This window comes from Anarhichas minor, unplaced genomic scaffold (assembly GCF_050575085.1).
Source record: "Anarhichas minor isolate MPS153535 unplaced genomic scaffold, ASM5057508v1 ptg000026l, whole genome shotgun sequence".
Taxonomy (NCBI): domain Eukaryota; kingdom Metazoa; phylum Chordata; class Actinopteri; order Perciformes; family Anarhichadidae; genus Anarhichas; species Anarhichas minor.
The window spans coordinates 3,029,765-3,052,287 of NW_027466472.1; the positions used below are offsets into that span (position 1 = coordinate 3,029,765).

At 42.5% G+C, this 22,523-nt stretch overlaps 1 protein-coding gene and 1 long non-coding RNA gene across 2 annotated transcripts in view; both read left to right on the forward strand.

Annotated features, from left to right (window-relative positions):
• The first annotated feature begins 504 nt into the window (after positions 1–504).
• Positions 505–22,523, forward strand: part of ankrd13b (ankyrin repeat domain 13B) — a 32,819-nt gene continuing 10,800 nt past the window's right edge. The window contains exons 1-7 of the mRNA XM_076100382.1: positions 505–627; positions 15,032–15,167; positions 16,702–16,826; positions 17,865–17,910; positions 18,321–18,464; positions 19,481–19,721; positions 22,378–22,444. Coding sequence (XP_075956497.1) covers positions 520–627; positions 15,032–15,167; positions 16,702–16,826; positions 17,865–17,910; positions 18,321–18,464; positions 19,481–19,721; positions 22,378–22,444 — 867 coding nt within the window. The 5' untranslated portion in view covers positions 505–519. The remainder of the gene's footprint in view (positions 628–15,031; positions 15,168–16,701; positions 16,827–17,864; positions 17,911–18,320; positions 18,465–19,480; positions 19,722–22,377; positions 22,445–22,523) is intronic.
• LOC142959604 (uncharacterized) lies at positions 12,322–13,923 on the forward strand. The gene is made up of 3 exons (XR_012956223.1): positions 12,322–12,394; positions 13,210–13,414; positions 13,699–13,923. It is a non-coding gene; the product is annotated as an uncharacterized LOC142959604 (long non-coding RNA).

Consider the following 22,523-nt stretch of genomic DNA (forward strand, 5'->3'; position numbering starts at 1 on the left):
GGGTTATGCTAGATAGTTTCCTTTTAAACATTTGTGTACAATTTCTGCGGTTCTCTTTTTTCACGATACGTCTTTATCACAACATTGTTGACAGCGGATTGGCTGAGTGTGCGCACATTTCATTGCAGCCTGTCAATGCATCTTTCTCAGTCACCGCCGGATGGGAGGAGAGGAGGAGTATAGATGAGAGAGCGAGAGATAGAGGGGGAGAGAGAGGGAGAGAGGGGGAGGTAAGAGGTGGAGGAACGGGTAGTTAAGAAATAAAGGTGTAGCCGACACGGAGGCAGTCAAACGAGGGGTTTATATCTCTAAATGCTTCTCACAGGGCTTTGCAGGTTATTCTAAGCAGAGCATGCAGGGAGTCATTCACTGTTTCTGACGCGTAAGGCTGCCCTTGTACGCCGTTGGGCATCACCGCCGATAAAGGATGATCCGTTTGATTATCTAGCTTGAATTGATAACAAAGTCTCCTTACAATCCACAGTGAAGAAAGAGGAGGAGGCAAACTATGATCCGAGGATGATTTCTGCTAAGAAAACTCCGGAGAAGAGTCGCTATCCTATCCACTATTTGGTGTGGCACAACAAACACCGACAGCTGGAGAAGGAGCTGGCAGCGAACGAGCAGGTGAGACGGTGATGAGCGATCAAACGCCTCTCTCCTTCCAGACATAGGGGCCTGTGTCTTCATTATAAGCGTTTGTATGGGCGTGTGGGTCCATAGATTAGGTGGTAGATGCCATCCACTTCATTCAAGAACCTGCTCAATAACTGGGAATAGCGCAGTAATTTGGTATCAGTGGGGTGGAGGGGGGACACGTGTAGATATCCCCACACTTGCATTCACACATATTATTTATTTTAGTCATTCATATTAAACTCACAGAGTGGCACAACAGACTTTATATGTCAAGGATCTGTGTTGTTTCCTGCATCAGGGCTTAAAATATTCACCATCCCAGTCATTTTAATAGGCATGGGAAGTTGTAACTGAAAAAAAATCCAACTGCAAATGTCTGTAATTGCTGACCCTGATGGTGTTGCAGTGCGTGTGTGTGTGTGTGTGTGTGTGTTGTCGGAGTCAAGAGGGGCTTTATGCCTGTGTATAAGCAGCAATATTTCAGGATCTACTCAAAATTGTAGACTCTCTACCTTCCAACCCCGGCACCTAAACCATATTTGAGTGGGTAAGACAATGCAGATACTGAGCATGTGGGCGAACAGTTGCCAGCCACCACCACAGTATAAACAATAATTGAATCATTAAGGTATTGGGTTTGGTTTCCAGAGAAGATGTTTGTCGTAATCAAAAGAAAATTATTTTCACCCACTGGTAAGAGTACTTCAGTTTAGGGTAAGGGACTCGATAATATGATAAGAATCACATTATTGAGTGTGTGTGTGTGTGTGTGTGTGTGTGTGTGTGTGTGTGTGTGAGAGAGAGTGACTGTGCAGGAGCATGCATACAAATTCAGTTATTTTTTTTGTAAATGCACTGAAGCGCTTTGCCATTATATAAGAGATGCTCTGCAGGTTAGCAACCAAACAGAAGTCTGAGTGCATGCATCATGCATCGAGACGTCACGCTTCCACACACACTTCCCTGCTCATGCATACTCTTACCTTCTTGTGGTTACAAAATCATAACCCTGTAAGCTTTTCCTTTACACCAAAATGGCCAGCTAGTGCCCCAAAGGCAGCTATCAATTGGTTTACCACAATCCCTACATTCACAGTAAGGGAGCATGCAAGTGACTGTTACCATGTAATCCTTGACCATAATTATAACTACTGGGAGATAAATGGCCAAACTGAATACACCTCACAGTGAAGAGGGGCCTCTATTATTCAAGTCAATGTCTGAGGTAACGCCTGCACGTATTTCCTTGAAAGGGGAGCTGGAAAAGAACCGAAACCCTTTCAAACGTATATGTAGCTTTGCAGTTGTTGAATGCACATTTTCATCCCCTGCTGGCTCAAACTATTGGAATGAACAGATGAGGTTTCATTGGTGCTTTGGTTTAAAAGTCCTTATTAAATGTTTAGGTTAAATGCACAAGGATCTATCTTTAGCCAGTAGCTACGCTAGTGACCCGAAGGATGATCACGTCAGGTCAGTCGGTCAGTCAGTGCAACGCTTAAAATGTCTCGACAAGTCAAAATGATTGGCTGGATTGCCAGGAAATTTGAAACAGAGCAATTTGAAACTAGAGCAGAATTAATTACAATGACTTCGGCGATCCCCTGACTTTTCATTTACTACCACCAACTGGTCAGAATCCAAAAGTGGTCCAACACTGATGCAGGATGACTCTAAAGCATAGTGACCGGAACATTGTCATTCATGTTTCAGGAACCCTTGTATCTATAAATATTATATGATGCAAATGTTATTGCTCCTCTGCTGTGCATTTGAACCCAGGACCTCATATTTTGATCTTAGCCAACAGCCCAGCCGCCTTGTAGTTATGCTTCTCGTGTGAGAACAAACACAAATACGTTGAACATCTCACGTACCAAAGTGTTCAGAATCAAATAAGCTTTGATGTTAATCCTTAGGAAAGCTTCATTAGTCACCCTCCTCTTTGTGCTTGTTTAGGATAACGACTCACGATTGTTGTAATTATCCGTGTAGATCCATCTACCATGGCAAACAAATGTTATAAATATATTATGTCATGTTGTTCACCACAGTAGAAACTTGATGTAACTTGAACACTGTAAGACCTTAGATCTATGCGAAATGTAAAGCTATATGTCTACACACACACACCATATGTTTCAATGGCTTCTTGACTATATTGGATTTCATAGGTTCTATCGTTTTTATGGCTTTAAAGCTTTTCAATGCTTTCAAAAGAATCACAAACGAAATAGAAAAGAGGGAGAAAGGCAGTGAATAGAACTTTCTCTTTTACATTTTTCACAACAACCATAATGCATTGCTCTTTTCATGCCAGCTCCAGAGGCACTCTCCAAGACCCGAAACCTCAGTTATCAGCTATCTGTGTTTGGAGGTAGATCAGAGCACGTTGTGAGGAGGCAGGTAGTAAACAACTGAACAGCAGAGCTTTACTTCTTATTTCTCCTGTTCCCCTCTCATTGTTAATGAAGTTCTACTCAGTCTAAAACTGTAACTATTCAAACGACCTCTCTATCTCTTGCTCTCCTGCTATTGCGAGTGTTCTCTATGTAGTTGTGTGTGTGGGTTCATGCACATGTAAGTATGCATCATGGTTTTGCAGGCGTCGTACAACGCAGTGCTTTGTTAAACATGTTTACATCCTCAATTCGTTTAGTCTAATGTCAACTTCACATCCCGAAACCCATTTGACATCCACTTTATGTCATAAAGTGGATGTCAAATTAACTTCATATGGTAACCTGAGCCCCTCATCTATATGCATGGTGCTGCTTATACTAGGGCGGCACACACACACACACACACACAGAGACACAGAGACAGACCTTATGCATACCTATGACATTGTGTCCCATGCATTGACTGGTTTTATTGAACATATTCTCTTTGGATCACTCTTTGCATAGCTGACAGAGAGATCTTGCATGCACTTGAGATACACATATACACCTGGCACACTGAACTGACTTCATGATCCACTTGTAGAGAGAGATTTATATTGTGAGCATCAGCCATGACAGAAAAAGACTGGGGGAGCATATAGACAAAGACGAATATTAGAAATATATATGCGTAAAATGCATATTGTATATTAACAATACAGTGCGTTGTGATAGATCCTATGATATCACATTATGGCAATGCAGATATTGCATGATAATGGTTGGTCTCTGATGAATTCAGTACCCACTCAGCTGTAGAAGAACTGTGTAATGTTTCTGACCTCTGCTTTATGCCACAGTAAAATAAAGGTAATCTACAGCCGGCTGCATATCAGCTTTTTTAAAGCCTGCCCAACCTTTGGTGAAATGATGAGGGTAATTTCATTTTTTCCCTGTGCAGGCATCAAATATCCGGCACTGTTTCTGATCACACTCGTATTTCCTTCCAGCACAACAATGCAATGAATGGCTGGTTGACGAAGTTTTAAAAAATGCCTTTTCCCCAATACTTGCGGTATGAGACTGTACGACTATATGTAGAGACGTCTATGCTTGCCCAATCTTCTATGAGCAGCATGTAGCAGATTGTGAGTGAGGGGAGCGAAATGCTGCCACAGCAGGCTACAGTGGAATAATTGGCACATCGGATATTGATGTTACGACGCAAAGCCAGAGAGGAAACTGACCATAGTAACAGGAGGAGCGGTTGAGTAAATGCCAGGGACACACAGCTGACCACAGAGAGACGTACGAAGGGAAAGACAGAGATGAGGAGTAGTAAAATAGGCAGAATAACAAGCAGTGGGGGGGTAAAGGAAGTGATGAGAGATACATTTTTCGCTGTGTTCACCAGATTCACAAAACAAAGTTGATGTGAGGGAGAGAAATAACAGCCAGTAAAGAGAAGTGAAATAGTGAAAGCAAGGAGGTAACATTGACTGACTGAACCAAGGAGTGGAGGCGCAACCAAGATGAAGAAGGGAGGAGGTGGGGAGGGAAATAATGACAGACTCTGCCCATGAACAGAGTCCATCTGGGTTGCAACAGACGTAGAAGCCCAGTGTGATTGAAAAAGAACAGAGCCACGCAGACGGGGATGGTCTATCTCAAGACGAAGGCAGGAAATAACAAAGAGATCTGCTCATTGCTGTATCTTGTCCTCTCTGTGACTCTGTGTCTGACCCCTGCTCTCTCTTTCACAGTGCGTGGTTTGATCATCGTGCCCCTCAGTGTTAAATCAGCATTATAAAATCGTATGCCGGGTTGCTGGCGCGAGGGAACGGAGCCATAAATTAAGTCTCACGGGTTCGTTGGCCCGAATCTATACGCCAACCATCTGCTATCTACTTTCACCTATCTCCTCCAAGCTCCTTCTCTTCTCTTCTCAGCCTGCGTCTCCCTGTTTCCTCTAATCACATCCAAACACTTTTTTCATAGCGTCTATGCCCTGGTGCCCTCCCTCCCTCCCTCTTTACCTTTAACCATCCAGCTATCAACCCCTGCTTCACCCGTCTTACTTTCATCAGTGTAATGAAACCCAAGTCCTAACTGCAGCGCAGCAAAGCCACAAAGAGAGGTCATGAGGGCTGGGTTAGGGTCAGATTTAGTTAAGCTGCTGAAAGCTTTTAACAGAGAGAGAGAGAGAGAGAGAGACATATCGGCAGTTATAGGCAAAAGGAAAGGAGGATTGGTGATTGAATAAAGGAAAGATGGGGTAGTAAGAAATGAAAGTGGTGAAGAATGGAAACAAATAGGCCTACATAAGAAATCAGAGGAGATTGAACACCTAGAAGTAAAGACCCGCGCAACAGACAGGATGGCACACGTGACAATGTTGACGATGGAGATTCAAGTCCAAGGAAGGATCAGACGTAACGTTAAGGGTCATTGAGTCCTTTCCGCCACAGTCCTTTCAGTGTGGTAGTGGAACACACTGAATCAATACGCTGACTTTTCTTTTTGTTTTCAGGGAGAAATGCTATGTTGTTACACGTACCAAGTACCAATAAATGAATACATGTAAACTAATACATTTTAGACCTTTACTTTGTTTATTTTCTGGCAGTTAAATGCTAAATGTCCGATAGCAAATGACCCTCTGATTGCATTACCAGCCCCGGCTAAGTGCAACTCTTGCCAATCCACTGGGTTTACCTGAAATTGCTACATAATTCACATGCTCCCATGCAAACACATACATAAACACAGGAAAGAAAGTGACAGCTGTGGTGTTTCACTCCAATAGGCTACGGCCGCTACATTACGTGATTATGCTCTTTTATAGCGCTTTGTATGCGCTGTCTGCCTCAAGCAAAAAGATTTGCTTTCTCCATCTGTGGGTGTGAGGAGTGAGAACCAGTCCTCACTCTCGCCGTGCAGGTCTTTCCTCGCGCTTCGGTGAGGTCTGTCAGCTCACTGCAACAAATAGGTGTCACCGTTTTTAGATAGACATCAGCCATTCCGGCGTTTTCATTAATGATTTGGTACATTTTTCTTATTCCTACCGCTTGATTTCACAGTGCTTTAGTGCACCTGCACAAGTGGAAATGATGGCTGTGTTAAGATGAGCGTGAGACTTGGCGAGATGTTCTGTTGCTCCTCTGTGGGCTCATCATCATTGTCCCGTCCTTTTGTATCTCAAGCAGTGCCACAAAGAAAATGGATCAGGGTTTCGTGGCAGTGTAGCGTTTGTCAGAGTCTCCGCTGCATGTAGAATCACAGAGGAGCCAGAAGGGAGGCAGGGGGGAGGAAAAGTTATTTTTATACTCCTCCCTCCCATCGCCACCCCACTGCCCCTCTGCGCCCCGTGCACAAACATTTTGGGAAAGCTTCTGTACAGTATATGCACAGTTTTATGTGCGTGTGTGGTGTTTGTATGAAAGATTGATGTCGGCCTAAGTACCTGCCAAGCTGCATCAGGCCAGGCACACACTGAGGGAGGGAGAGGGGAGGGGGGGGGGGGGGGGGGGAGGAGGGAGGGGAAGTGAGAGAAGGAGCAGATGCCACAGATAGAGATGCCTATCAATAATGCAACCTCCACTGAGCTCAGTATTGAGGGAGGGCAAGATGGGAACGCATTAAACTGAGAGAGCAAAGCAGAAGGAGAGGACAATTAGGAAAGAAGTTGATTATGAGACGTAGATATTGGGTTAAGGAGAGAGAAAAGAGAAAGGGGAACGGAAAAATAGAGACAAAATAAAGAGGGAATGGCGCAAAGGGATACATTGTGAGGGGGACTTTGAAAACCAAAATAGAGCAAGAACAGAGATACAGATCTAAGAAAATGTTTTTCAAATGGGGTGGAGGCGTTGAAGAAGATTTAGAGAATATAGAGAAAGACAGCAGATAAATGGAGGCAAGAAATAGAAGACATGACGACAGTGTGCTTCCATTAGGTCAAAATTGTATCCAACACACGCAGAGCTGCCACGGTGAAAAAAGACTTCTCACAACTTCTTCTGCAAATACTCCATTAAGGCACCGTTTTTCTGGCAAGAAATAGTCCGGCACATAGCCACCTGTAAAACCACAACATGACCTTTTCACATTTCTTAGATGCATTTGGTTATCGCTTGGTATGAGAACACGTTTATTGTGAAAAGGGTTTGTTTCACCTTTTAACAAAAGCTTTTATTTTTGTCATAATAGGCCTGTTTGTTTTATCACACTATCACACTGTCGTAGCTTATCGGGGTGCTTGAATAGAACAGAGACATCTTACATGTTTACAACTTTCCTACTACGGCGAGTTAAAATGTCTGCTGTCAAAAAGAGCCTTTGAAATACATCGCATCATTATAATGTCAGTGATCAAGTGCTCGATTTACTCTCTCTGTGTGTAGTAAACACTTCCTCACTATCTGTTATCAGCAGATAACAAAAAGTTACCAACAATTTCCTCCAGAGAGCTCCTGTTCTGTTAATGGGGGAAGGGAACTCGATGTTCTTCATCGTGCTTTAGTTTCAAGTGTGTGTGATGTACGTATGTATGTGTGTGTGTGTGTGTTTTGTTTTTCAACCGAACATTGTTCACATGTGAATCAGTAATTATGTCAGTGTGTCTGCAGGTCAGTGTTTAGTGGTGAGTTGTTTAAGTGGTGCTCCTGTGTGTGTGTGTGTGTGTGTGTGTGTGTGTGTGTGTGTGTGTGTGCCACTTATGTTAGTGTGTTGCTGTTCAGTGCATTGCAATTCTCAATAGATACAGTAGCTTAGCATGTCGCTGTCGCCATCAATAGCGGTTGTAGTAGCTTCCTGTCTTGAACTTTCATCTTGAACTCACGGTGTAAATCGTAGCTCTGTTAACTCTGATCTCCGTCTCTCTTTGATTCAAATTGGACCAAATGAACCCCAGCTAATCGTTGAGTCCACATGAGACTGTGCTCGAAGGTGTCATCACAACACATGCAATGATAAAGGACAGCTGGTGATGGACAGGTTGCTAGATTAAGACCGTGATCCAGACTGGGGATGCCTGGCCCCTCAGCGAAAGTGTAGAAAATATGAACGTGGCAGCAGATTTATGATGCGCTCAGTCAAGATGTTCTTACTTTGAATAATAGTCAAACAATAGGAATGAGGCCTTTTGTGAGGCATCAACAAGCTGACATGTACTCAGCAATATTATAAGCTTTAATTTGACAACCTTGCTTAGCGTGACTTGCAATGAGTATAATGGATGTAACAAATAACAACTGCTACCTAAAATCATCACAGACGCCAAGTAGACAGGTGCTCATGTTCTTGCTTTTTTTTCAACCATTCTTTTACCGAGACAGCAGCTGCATCAGGTGCAGTTGAGCAGAGGTGAGAGCAGCTACAGAAGCTACACTTCAGTGGATTACACTGCTGTTTCCCTGTCACCCCATGTTATATAGTTCACATCCGTCTCCCTCTAAATCCTCCCTTGTAATCACCTCACTGCAACCCTTTCTTGACTTTACCTCCCTCCCATGTCTCCACATGTTTCTGTTTAGCCTCGCCCTTATTCGTGTCCCTCTTTCTCTCCTCTCCTCCCTCCTCTCCTCTCCTCCCTCCTCTCCTCCCTCCTCTCCGGCTCCCCTTGTGTCTCTGTGCAGCATTTCAGCCGTTCCCCCTCAGCTGTTGCACCCGGAGTCATTGAAATCAAGCACAGCTGTAAAATAAGCTTAAACTGATAATCACCAACATTACACGCAGCCACTTAAAGGGGGAGCAATGGATGAAAGGACTGCTGTGAGACAGTACAAGTGGCATAAAGAGACAAAAAGGAGCCACGTTCTTCCTTTTCCTTTTTCCCTCATCTATTTATTTTACCGTCAGCTTTGTTCTTGTCTCTCTGTTTCTCTCTTCTTTCTCCCTTTCATGTGCTGACAACCATATGTGAGGGGTTTCTTTCTTAAAAAAAAAAAAAGGTTCCACTTGGGCGGTAAATGTTTTCAAAGACTCAATATTAATATTCAGTATGGGGTCTCTTGTGTTGTTTAAATGATGGACACTTCACTTTCCTGTGACACTGACAGTTCTTCATATTCGTGCTGCCAATGCACCATTGTCCTCTGAGACGCTGCTTGTGCCACACATGCACACACACACACACACACACACACACACACACACACACACACACACACACACAGCACCGAATGTGGCTGTATTTGCATGTTACACCATGTTCGTTATCCAGCACACACAAACAAAGTTGACTGCTCTCATTCTTACCCTGCGTTGCTACGCTTCCACCCTCTATTCCCCAGTCTCCACGGCTCCTGAGGGACTCCCTCGTGTTGTTGTCTCCTTCGGCTCCCCTCTCTGCCTTCATCCTCCACCCTAACTCTCTTTCTCCATCTGTTCTCTTTCCTCACCCCTTGCTATTATCTTTGTTTGCCGGAGTCATCGCTTGCCACGGCAATCTTTTCTTTTTGTCTCCTTTTCTCCACCTTCGTCTGTCTTGCACGTTGCAGTCGTTGCTGACAGGCAGTTTCTTTCAAGAGAAATTTCTGTAGCCACATTATTTCTGTCTGCCTCTTGCCTCTTCTTTCACTCTCACTCTTTCTCGTCAGGGTTGCTTTTGAGAGAGCTGTGGAGAGCAGAGAATGGTTAACCAAAGAGTGGGTAGTTAGGGATCATACAGAGATAGCACACCCATTAACACACTGAAACAGTCAGGGCAGCTGTTAACATTGTAAGAGCCTGTGAGTGTCCTCCTTTATGCAAACATGTGTATCTACATATTTTATTTTTGTGTCTGTATTTGAATTCATACGCTCCCTGATGTTTGTGTGTTTCCCGTGCGGTTTTCCTCATTTCCCTTGCAAATACCAGCAACAGAAACCCGCAGTAACTGAGTGACAACGTAACTGCTGGGTCTCTCCTGCTCTGCTCACCCTGTGTGTTTCTCAGAGCGCAGCAGTAAACCTGTGACAGTAGCTGCCAGTCATTTTTATTAGGATATTATACACTAAGAGTAAACAGTCAGGGCAGCTTCCACATATTGAGTTGTTGAGTTGTTTGGTTTATTCTCAGTTGCTTAAGAATTCCCCCTTCTTAGTACATTTTCTCAGCCTCCACTGCTTTGATTTAAGGATTTATGTGGATCAATAAGGACTCAGGGCTCTTCCCCGAATTCACCTACTCCGCCATATTTCTCCTACTTCAAATATTAAAATGATAAACAACTCGAACCCTTACATTGTTCTCCAAATAGTGTCATTTTTATTCCTCGAAAGAAGTGTCCACAGCTTCCTTCAGGTCTTTATTAGAGTGCCGATTCTGAGTGACTTATCTCCGAGAGAAATCCTTAATTGTAATTCAAGCCTGCCACTGACTGACAGAACTGACCGTGGATCAGCCTAAAGGTCCCGAATAATGGTGGCTGTCAGCGTCTGTTTAATTGGATGGCAGACCTGAGATCGTTGCAGCACCCTGCAGAGAGACTCAACATGAAAACAGTGGTGCATAGAGCGGCCTGGCGGACAGACAGAGAGAAGGATGGGCAGTTCTAGCAGAACAATACAGCCTTTTAGTCAACTGAGTGTAGAGACACCAAATCGCATCAGGTGTACAAGCACCACGGCTCATGTTGTAATGAACAGATTGTAACTAACGTGGGCCCTGTTGCTGTTTGACTCGGGAACACTTGTGGGATCCTCAGTCTTCATGATCAATAATGACATGTTACATGTTACCTTTATGCTAAGCTAAGCTCATCGTCTGAGCTGGCTCTAGCTTCTGAGTTACAGAAGCCTTTTCATCGAACACTCGACAAGAGAAGAGAATTGGCGTTTTTTAAGGCTCAAAATTAGACGTACACAATTATTTTTTCAAACCAATAATCCCCTTTTCTTATTTTGTTTAATTAAACGATCGACCAAAACCAGAGACATCAATAAGTTAGTATTCTGAGAATCTTAAATCATCCACAGGTGTCTATCAAATATGTTTTAACATGTCTGAGAGGGATTTAAAAGCAATGCTTATTTTGTTAAGTCAGTGCATCAGAGCATTGGTATGATTGATGTTACACAATAGCACTAATGTAATATGGCTGACAAATGAGGTCTCGTTGACATGCAGAGTGGAGCTGAGAGCACCAAGTGAAGCCTGAAGCATTAATTATGCTTTTTGTTCATCAATGTTGTTGTCAGACGGTTACATGTGTTCAGAGGAAGAAAGAACAAGGCATGGCAGATGGAAAACCGTGCTCCTTATTTAGTTCACCTGTTTACATTTCCCTGCCAGGGATTCAAACTGACAACCTTCTCTGGACCTTTTTGAAGGATGACAGAAGGCTGCCCAGGCGAAAAAAAAATGTACTTTTTTGTATTTAAAATATACTTACATTTTCAATAGTACACTGCAAATATACTATCAAAGAAGTGTACTTTCTGCAAATATATAAAAAGTATACAAAAGTCACGCTTTTAACTATTTTCAAAAATCAACTTTTAACACACTTTAAAATAATTGTACTGTAGTATACTTTCAAGAAATATATTATAAGAAAAATATACTTTAAGTGAAAGTTCTGTGCAATTACTTAAATGGATTTCTTTGAACTTTGTTTTCAAACATATTTTTGGTATATTTCAAAATGTATGCTATAAATTCCATTGAAACAATGTATTTAAAGCACATTTTATGAATATAGATTTAAAATACAGGTGCACACTAGAAAATATGAGCGTTCTGCTGAACTGTGGTGGCATCCCCGACAACAGTCTGTTGTATCTTTTGAATAGTTTGGCGCCAAGTCACTGACCAATCAAGTGCAGCATTTTTGTTGATCACATCCAGCCAATCAGAGCGACCGACGTTACTCATTCGTTGCATCCTAGCTAGCTTACCCACGTTAATGCAGCTCTTCAGGTGAGGAGGACATGATGCCGTTTCAATTCGCCATATATTACTTATGTAATAAAACACTGAAAGTGGAAAGTACTTCTTTATAATAAAGCCGACCAATTGTATCAAGTGATGTCACAGCCTGACCTCGATGAGGACGATAACTGGATTGAAATCAAATGTCCGACGAGAAAAGAACCGGAGAAGACAGTGGCCGCGAAAGTCCTGCTATTTGGCGGTGAGTTTGGAGTTCACATTTTTCTTTTTCAGCTACTAGTTAACTCCTTAATTGTCTTGTTTTGTCTGAAGAACATGAATGCTTAACTTTTTTATCTGTTCTCGTTTTATCAGATTCGTGCAAAGAACTTGTCTCAAAGAAGAATTTATTCATTCTTGGCAAAGACATATGGGCAGAGGAGGAAAGCAGGAGTGCACGCATGAAAATAAAATGTGTGAGACCGAAATCTTGGAGCCTAAAAAAAGCTGTGCGGGTGAGTGAATATTGATTTGTACGAGTCGTTTTTGTGACGTGATAATTCAATTTATATTTTTGCTTTAACTTTATATGTGTACCCTACATGCTGATATGCTAGCTCAAATACTCTGGTAGCTAGCTAAACCTTCGGCGCTCTCTTGTATCCAGTAGGAGCTGGCTCAAATCGTAGCATCGGCAACTCGTAGAGGCACTTCCTGTTGCAAGCACTTGTCGCGGCAGTTTTCCACTGTTTGTGGCAGCACCTCTCCCAAACAGTGCTGCGGCAGTTTAGCCTTTATTTTTCGTTTTTTGACAATATGTGACAATACAGTAAGGTTCTTGAAGGTATGACTGTTGGTAGTTGTAATTGGTTTAGTAAAAAATGACGAATTGTAATAGTATGGCTACTCGTTTTTATTAAACTAACTCACTTAAAGGTATACTCCCTCTTGTGGCCAAATGGGTCAATAACGCTTGTCTTTAATATATACTTGATGTTACTCTACTGAATGGAGGCTCTGTGAAAAATGACACCACGTTCCTTTTATCTTCCCCAGCATCGTCTGCTGTTCAAGTTCAAATGTGTCAGAAATAAAGTGATGGGATTTACTAGGTTACATGTGTCACACATCAGTCATGTGAATTAGTAGAGAGTGGGAACCTCCACACCACTGGTGGTACCGCTCCATAGAGGGATGTACAGACTACTAGCACCGTTTTAAATAATGAAGCACATTGTATAATTATGTGAATAACGTCTATTAATTCCTAATAGGTAGGTAGAGATCTTCCAACTGTATATTAATGTGTTCCATTGATTCTCATATACAGCACGCCTTGGCTGGCAGCACAGTCACGGTTTCGAAGAGGGCCTTCCTGCAACTTAATCGTTCCCGCATGACCCTTTTTTGCCAGGAGCTGGCTGCTCTGGTTTTCACGAAGGATGTCCTTGCACTCTCCGCCCTGACTGGGAAGTCTGGGAAAGAGGGAACACCGAAAAGACAACTGGACGTTGCCAAAGTGCAGGCCATAACAGGTAATTGTCTTGAGTCGTATGTAGACAATTTAAAGCTTCTGCGATTTATAAAGCAGCAGGATCACATGTTCGTGGTAAACACACCACCAGTGATGAAATATACGTTTGACCTGCACTGGTAGGAATATTGGCATATCATATTGATATAGTTCCTCAATATTAATCCTGATTTACTGTTCAAAAAATAATATTGGTTCAACAGGATTTCCTGTGTAGTCAAAATAGAAGAAAATGTTGTATGAATATGCTGTGTGACATCATTTCCTCGTCTCTTCTCTTAACAGATGCTGTTATCGAAGAATTTCCACAGACGAGAGCCTCGGACGTGCGAGCAGCCATCAGAAGGAAATGCAACAATGAGCAGTTCAACAAAAGGAAATGAACATGTTTCAATTTCAATTTAGAGAGCGAGAGTCTGAAGCGGTGCAATTTTTGGATGGTTCTGTGTTTTATTCTGAAACATTCTGTTTTGTTTGTACCATGTAAACTTAAAATTGTTTTGCTCTCTGTTCAATATATTTTCTTTTATTTCTCAAAAATGCACTATATTGCAATTGTTTCAAAGTGTGTTTTAAATTGTTGTTATAAATATATTATATATATATTTTAATAAAATATATTTGAAATTCAATAAAGTGTTTTTGATTACTATCTGGGAAGTTCATTCAGCATTTAGGATACTGGTAATACATTTGTAATATTGTAATGTATAATAGTATGTAGTGTACAAAGTAATATAGCATAGTAATAAGAAAGTGTGCTTTCTTAGTAATTGGAATAAGCCAAAAGTATAACTTTTGGTATACTATTACCACAATATCAATATATTAATATTGTATTTGCAAAACACTCATAATATATTTCAAATATACTTAAAACACACAAAGTATAATTTAAGTTAGCTATCAGCATGTATATTAGTACATACACAGTCATATACTTAAATTGTACTAAGTATACATTAAGTTGTTCCAATTTAGCACACAAAAATATACTAAATACACTTCAAATTGTGCATAACTACTATTTAATCACAACTAAAATATATTAAGTACAAAATAAGTTGTTCCAAAATAGCACTCTTTAAGTATACTTATGATTAGTAGGGCTTCAAGTATACTCAAGTATGCTAAAATTAAATATACTTAGCATATTTATTTTTCACCTGGGTGCTCAAAACGCTCCGGGTGTTGAGCAGATAGTTATACTAGAACCAATCCATCCAGCCCAGAAAATAAGTGGGATACATGTAGTGTGTTGAGTGAAGAGTATAGAGTGTAACACCCAGTCATGTTGGAGTGGTGACAGATGAATTAGCACCTGACACTGTGTCTCTTTCCTTCTCTCTATCGTCATCTTCACACTTGTGTCCCTATTGTGTTTATTTCTGTTTCTCCCTCCCCCCGTCTGGGATAGAAGAGAACTACAATGATACACAATTAACCCTAATTTCCTCTCCTCCTACTTCATTCTTCTCTGTCCGCTCCTCTTACCTTTACGCTAACTCTCCTCCCTTACACTTTCCCCTTTCTCTCTTTCTCTCATTTTTCTTCCTTTTCTTTTATTTCACCTCCTCCTCCTCCTCCTCCTCCTCCTCCTCCTCCTCCTTCCATCCAGACTGATTTAGAGTCTCTGGACCCTCGTGGGCGGACTCCTCTCCACCTGGCTGTCACGCTGGGCCACCTGGACTGTGCCAGGGTCCTGCTGCAGCACGGAGCTGATGTTAGCAAGGAGAACCGCAATGGATGGACCGGTGAGTGAGTGTGTGTGTGGAGACGTATGGTTCTGTTAGCATGCGCAATGTGCAGCATACGTAATGCATTATTGGGTGGTGTGTTGGGGGTTAGAGTGTGTTATATATCATTGTCAAAGGCAGTATAATGATATGATCGTAGTGGAGACAGTTGGTGCTTTAAATTTTACACCGGTGGTTAAAACTTATGACCACGTTTCCCATGAAAGGAATCAACTGAACTGAAAGGAATTTAAATCCACAGCATATTTATCTTTTCAACTGCTTCCTTTAGAGGATACGAATGTTATGGATTTGAACTCCTTTCAGTATCTGTCATTGCAAATAAACCTGAAAGCTAGCTGTAATTGCACTAGTTAATAGGTGCCATCCTGCACACTGGAAGAGATTTCACACAATTTGGCCCAGAGTCATTTTAGGCATTTATTCATCTCTATATAATTCATTAGTAACCAAGAAATAAATCATAAACTAACCACTAATTAATATGGATATGACCTGTTTTATACCTTGATTAATGTATTATGTGCTTTATGAGTGAATAGATCGCTTTATTATTTGTGTGTCTTTGAGCTCACTAAGACGAATTCCAATCAGAAAATGTTCCTCTTCCAAAGAAAATCGTAATCACAAATGGTTCTGCAAATGTTGTGTATGCCCCCTTGGTCACAATAAGAGGACTACGATAATATATAACGTATCATTTATTACACACCAAATGGTACACAACAACATCTCCCACTGGCTCTATTTTACATTGGCGCTAATGAGGTTTGCAGATCTTTGTCCTCTTGATTGTTTTAGAAAATACAAACCACTCGTGACGCTTTTCTTCGCCACCTCTTTCGTAGAACAACGGTGGCTTCTGCCAGACACCTCTTATCTGCTGGCACTGTGCAAATGTAACGTGGAGGTCTGGCAGTTGGAGACTAATGAAGCATGACATCAATTCATTTTTTAACCTTGAAATTCTATTGGCTGATTTACCAACCTTTAGTGTGAGTCCAATCTACCCACCCTCATCCTTAGCTTTTTGTTTTTACTGTCATTCCCGTCTGTGCGACACTGCATGTAATGTTTCATTCATGTTGATGAATTAATCGCTATAAAATCAGATCTTTGTTATTGTCATGAATGTTTCTGGGAGTCTGTGGTGCATCATTAAGTAATCTTTTTTTCCCCTTCTAATCTGATTACTGTGTCGTGTGTCAGCAGGTGAAACAGCAGGTAGTAGATTGTTGCAGCTGTCTGTTTGAGCCTCTACTCACAGATATGCTGTTAGAGTGAGAGAAATAAAATTGTTACCCAATTGTTGAAGTGTAGAACAGCGTGTGAGATCAACAGCAGAGTGACGTTCTGTTGAATGATGGGCGAGCTGCAGTAATTGGTTGTACTTTTTACTTTGGCCTACTTCAGTTTCGGCAATCCTTGCTGCCCCCCCCCCTTAAATTGCTCATGTACATTCATTTTAGATGAGGTCTGAGTGATTGGCTCTGTTTCACTCTCCGCCTCTCTCTCTCTCGCTCTCTTTCAGTTCTTCAGGAGGCAGTGAGTACAAGAGATCCGGAGTTGGTGCGTCTCGTGCTTCGCTACCGTGATTACCAGAGGACTGCCAAGAGACTTGCGGGCATCCCCGTCCTCCTGGAGCGACTGCGCCAAGTGGGATTTCACACACGCACACACACATATACATTGGTGCACACATGGGAAAAAAACTCCTCTCCATGACCACACTCACCTGCATAGACACAAACAAGCCTGGAAGCACAAACACACTAAAATGACATACATAAAACAAAACATACAACGACAAAGACACATTAAGGGAGGTTCTGAGCAGAGATGCAGTCTTTTGAAATGTAGATGAATCATTTTAATATTAACTTCTTAATCTTCGTTTTAGGATAAAATATTCTTGGTTTTGTTTGAAGGTATTAATAACTTTGTGTACTACCCAACAAGGGAAATACACTCAAGTGATATGTCTCAATGCTGCAAAACACGCTGTCTCTGGGTAATTTAAGTCATCGCTTTCCCCTAAAGGGGTATGGAGTGCAACACTTAAAGGCACAATAGCAGCGACGGACAAGCTGAGAGCGGAGAGCCCGAAGGTTGGCGGTCATGAGAGCATTGAGGTGCAGCTGACCTTGTTGAAGCCGCTGCAGAGAACAGATGCAGAGAACTGCCTTCACACAGTCTGTCTGCCTGTGTATCTGCTCCAGCTGGCTCCCCGATATACACACACACACACACACACACACACATAATCACACACACTCTAGCATACTCATATTGTTGAGACAACCCCCTCACACTTTGACAATGAGTACTCGCACTCAAGCAAACATCGCACACTGTTCTTCTTCTGCTGCTGCTCCCATCCACATCATTCTCGTCCACCCCTCCATCCATCACTTCTATTATTAACCCACACACACATACACACTCACAACCGCTTCTCTGTGCCAGTACCCCCCCCCCCCCCGTCTTTGGGACAGACAATAAAGCAGCATTACTGCAATTCTTTTCCTCTACTTTACTATTGCCCGCTCTCTCTGTCTATCCATCTTTAACTTCATCACTCTCTATCTCCCCGATTCTCTCACTATATTTTCCTCTTTATCAATGCCCGTTGCTATCTTAATTGTCTCCCCCATCCCCCGTTTCTTCCTCCTCTCTCTCCATCTTTCTGTCCAGGCCCAGGACTTCTACGTGGAGATGAAATGGGAGTTTACCAGCTGGGGTGAGTGCAGTCTTTCATTCCAGCCAGTAAAGCAGTCCAGTACCGACCAGTCAGAAATAATCATGTTATCATCTCCCTCTTGGGCTGAAGAGGCCTGCCTCTTCCTACTGCACACTGATGCTCACACACTTAATGCACAGCAGAATGCATGTGACTCTGGTTTTAGAGTGAAACAGCTTGTGCTTTTTGTCTTAAGTGCTTTACAAAACCACAAGTGGATGTAATTTCAGTATTAGTCTCTACAGCGGACTTTAACTAATTGTATGTTTTTGTGCGTGAATTGTTGTTACAACTACTGAAATTTCTCTGTTAACATGGATTCATCAGAGTTTAAGAACTGTCAGCATGAATCAAATGAAAGCAATAGAACTCACAGTTTCATTTGAAGCCGATCCGCGTGTGGTCCTCAGTGCCCCTGGTGTCTCGTATCTGCCCCAGCGACACCTACAGAGTGTGGAAGAGTGGTCAGTGTCTTCGCGTTGACACCACCCTGATGGGCTTCGAGCAGATGACCTGGCAGAGAGGAAACCGGAGCTTCATTTTCAGGGGACAAGGTCAGAGGTCAAACACTTGACTTAACTGTGTGTGAATGTGTGCTGAGTCCAGTCTTTGTGCTGTGCTAAGCTAACCGGCAGCTGGCAGTAGCTTACAGAAGGACAGACATTAGAAGGTATTAATCTTCTCCTACAACTCTTGGCAAGAAAGTGGATATGCATCGTTCCGAAAAAAATAAAACATTTTTAAGATAAGATGCCAAACTGTGCATTGGCTTGCAAATAAAAAGTAAGCATGTGTTTGTCATTCTGTCTTTCGCTGGCTCGCTTGATCTCCTTTCCTACTCCCTATCCTCCTTCCTCCTCCCCTGTGTCCTCTGGTTTTTCATTCACATCTGCGTTCAGTCCAATGAAATAACTCCGCTGTCGGCACTGAAAACGGACGTATGTGATATCATTGGTCTGATGAAGGTATTGAAGAGAAATTGAGCAGAAAGATTATGATCCCAGTTGTTTATTATAGTAGTGTAATATTGTATCAAACAAGCTTGTGGGACACCACATGCAGCAAGACAACACTGTTTCGGCGCCTTACATGCCGATCACGTGAATTCACTGGTCCAAGTTGAACAAAGCTTAATTTTAAGAAACACATTCCAGTATTTATCAGTCACACAGGCTCTATTTGAAGTTAATGTGAGATGGAGCAGATATTCACAGAGACTGGTGCCGATGTGTCATTGCATTTCCAGATGTCTCTCCCCTTGCTTCTTTGTAGCCTCATTCAACTCTGTATGATCTCACCTCGTTCTTCTTTTTATTTCTGTCTTTCTTCCTCTCACCACTTTGAAATATTCCTCTTCTTCTAACCTTTTCCCTGGACCTGCAGCATCTGCAGCATCTGCAGCCTCTTGACATCAGTCATCATCTCCCTTGACTTTTCCTTCCATGTACATGTGTGTGTTTGTGTTCTTGCAGCCTCATTTGGCATGCTTGTGTTGTAGTCCTTTCCCACTGTCAACGTCTGCCTCTCTTGTGCTCACTAACATGGCTCTTCCTGTCCGTCACCCTCTCAGAGTCCAGCGCAGAGGTGATGGAAGTCGACCATGACAGGCAGCTGGTGTTCTGCGAGACCTTGTGTGTCTCGTCTCTCGCGACGCTCTCACCTGGCAGGGGGAAGGGCGGCGCCTGCAGCAGCGACCCCGCCAGTTTGGACCGTCTGGGGGCGACGCAGCCCAGCGATGAGCAGGTAGCAGCCAGGCTGTCTGCCGCCGTGGTGACTACTCAGCTGGACACCCGCAACATCGCCTTCGAGAGGTCAGCAACACTGATACACACGAAATATGAGTATAACAAAGTATTAAGAGAGTTAAGCTGCTGTCATGACTGTGAGCCAAATGAGACATTCCAGCTTTAACAACTAATACTTAGCTATTCTTAATGTACTCTGCATCGCATTTTTCTAATTTTGTGGTGCAAAGGTAGACGATAGGATGTGTCAGTTTCCGATGCAGCTGTAACAGAAAATCCAGCAGGAAATCAGGATTTTACATAACTCCTCTCAGAATCCAAGAGCAAGGGCATCAGCCTCACCATTTTGCAACCATGTAACCACAATCATACTGGAAGAAATCTTCCATTGAACAGGCACAATAGCCATTTTCTCCACCAATGATAGCCTCAGTACAAAACATTGTAATTCAGCATCAGACATTTTCTGCTCTGAGCGCTGGCTTTCTTTTTTTCCTGAGTGGAGAAAATCTCTCTGTTTGTCGACTCTTCTACGGTTGCTGTCTCCTACGCTACAACCCACAGCCGAGTGCAACAAGTTCAGGCACATTCTCTGTTGGCTGTCAAAATGCATTTAAAAGAATATAGCAAAACACTAAAAGAAATGCAGCAGTAAAGGGGGAAGTACAGACATGAAAAGACATAAAAAAATGGCGAAAATGTCATGTATAAATGTGTCAAGAGTAAGTGCGATGTGGAGGTAGTGAGGCACAAATTACCTTCTGGCTGTGTGAATGAGCCTCAGGTCACTTCAAAACAGCTCAACCCTGTATGGCACCTAAGTTGCACCAGTGAACACAAAGATGGAGAGGCAGATAGCAGAACAGAAAGCAATGGAAGAGGCAAACAAGACATCAGCTTACGAGGAGAGGAGGGGAGAGGAGGTGTAGAAAAGAAAATTGGATGAGCAGGAGGCGTGTGTGCAGTCAATTTAGGAGCTTTTTTATTATGCTAACAGTACAGTTTAACGGCTCAGTTTCACACAAAGTACATCATCACAAATATTGAAAGCAGTGGAAGGAGGAGAAAGGAGGAGGACATAGAGGAGAGATTGACTGATGTGACAGAGAGAAAGAGAGGGGGATGACAGAACAAGGACAGTTCTGGACATTGAGGGATAGAGGGGAGATAATAGTAAAGAGAAGGATGAAAAGAGGGATAAAAGAAAGAGATTGGAGGAGGAGAGGACAAGGGATGAGGGAGAGAATAAGGGATGGGACAGAGAGAAATGAGAGAAGACATGCAGAGAGAAACGGGGAGAGAGAGATGAATGGGACACAAAACTATGGGGGACAAAAGTACAATATGGAGGACAAAACAGGGAGTCGATGGTTTTGGACGCAGGCGGAGAGAAAGAGTGAAAATGGACTGTGGGGAGACACAGTGATAGATAGGGGAACCATGGAAAGAGACGCAGAATGAATGTTAACAGATAAAAAACAAGAAGATGGAGAGGGGAGCGACAGAGAGAAGTGAGCAGGAGGAGGTGGTGTTTGGGGGGGCGGGGTGGTCGTGGTAATCATCTCCCTGTCAGACTTGTAACTCAGCGTCACCTCTGTGCATTTTCCCTGGTCAGCACTCCTGTCGACATGCCAATAATCCATTCATGATGCTTTAGTGCCAATAACTTTGTCAAGCACCACAGACAGGACGTCCACCTCTGGAGTTAATACGTCTTCACGCAGCCATGCACACAATCTACAGCACTGCAGTTTTGTAGAAGGTTTACTGTACAATTGAGTAATTGAGCTATGATGTAACTCAGATGTTTAGCAAGTCATTTTTACCATGATTACCATCTTAGTTTTAGCGTATTTGCATGCTACCATTTGCTTATTAGCGCAAAGCACAATGACAGCTAAGATTGATTGGAATGCAATTAGTTTGGCAAGTATTTGGTCGTTCCATTGCATTGAGGTGCAAAGCTGACATAACATCATATGGTGCTGTCAAAGTGTGATATACAGTGTTGCAAGGGCATTATGAAAGTATTGTTGCATTGCCCAGGGAGACCAGATGGTCGTCCAAGAAGTTTCCTCTGGCGGGATGGTATTTGGTTTATAAACCAAAGTATTGGACAAAGTAGAAATGTTACCTGATTATATTGTTAAATTAATAGTCAGAGGATAACCAAAGTAACTGCAATTCATCCTGAGGGGAACATGAATGTTTGTACACATTTTTGCCATTGATTTTGCCAAACCTAAAGCCACACCACCAGCATGTCTGAAAAACCTTTCTTCCAAAATTGTCACATAATTTAAGATATGTTGTAAATATACCGACTATCATTTCAAAGACACTATGACCTTTCAAATATAAGAGCTAATATCGTCCCTGAGAACTCACTGTCTGTGGTGGGGTCCTGAAGGAAGTCAGTGATGTGAATAGATCACGAGGATGGGATATGCCTCACTAACTTCTGGGCAGACGACCTAATTGCACACTGAACTGTTGAAGCACAGACGACAAACAAGGACAATGGCTGAAATGTTTTCTGGCTGCATATTATTGAGAAAAAGCAGAACCTGTGACTTGCAAATGTTCTGTATTCATGATTTCCTCTACCGGTACATATCTGCAGATTGCTTGGGACAGGAGAATAATCCACAAAAACTGTGTCGTTGACTTGAAGTCGAGTCCACAGGGAACTGATGTGGCATGTGTTGAATCTCTGTTGCAGGAACAAGACGGGTATACTGGGCTGGAGGAGCGAGAAGACTGAGACAGTGAATGGATATGAAGCCAAGGTAGAACGCAGGCTGCTCGGACAGCTCACTGATCTCTCGCTCTGTCCAGAGAAACCACTGCTGCCAGAGCTCAATTTTA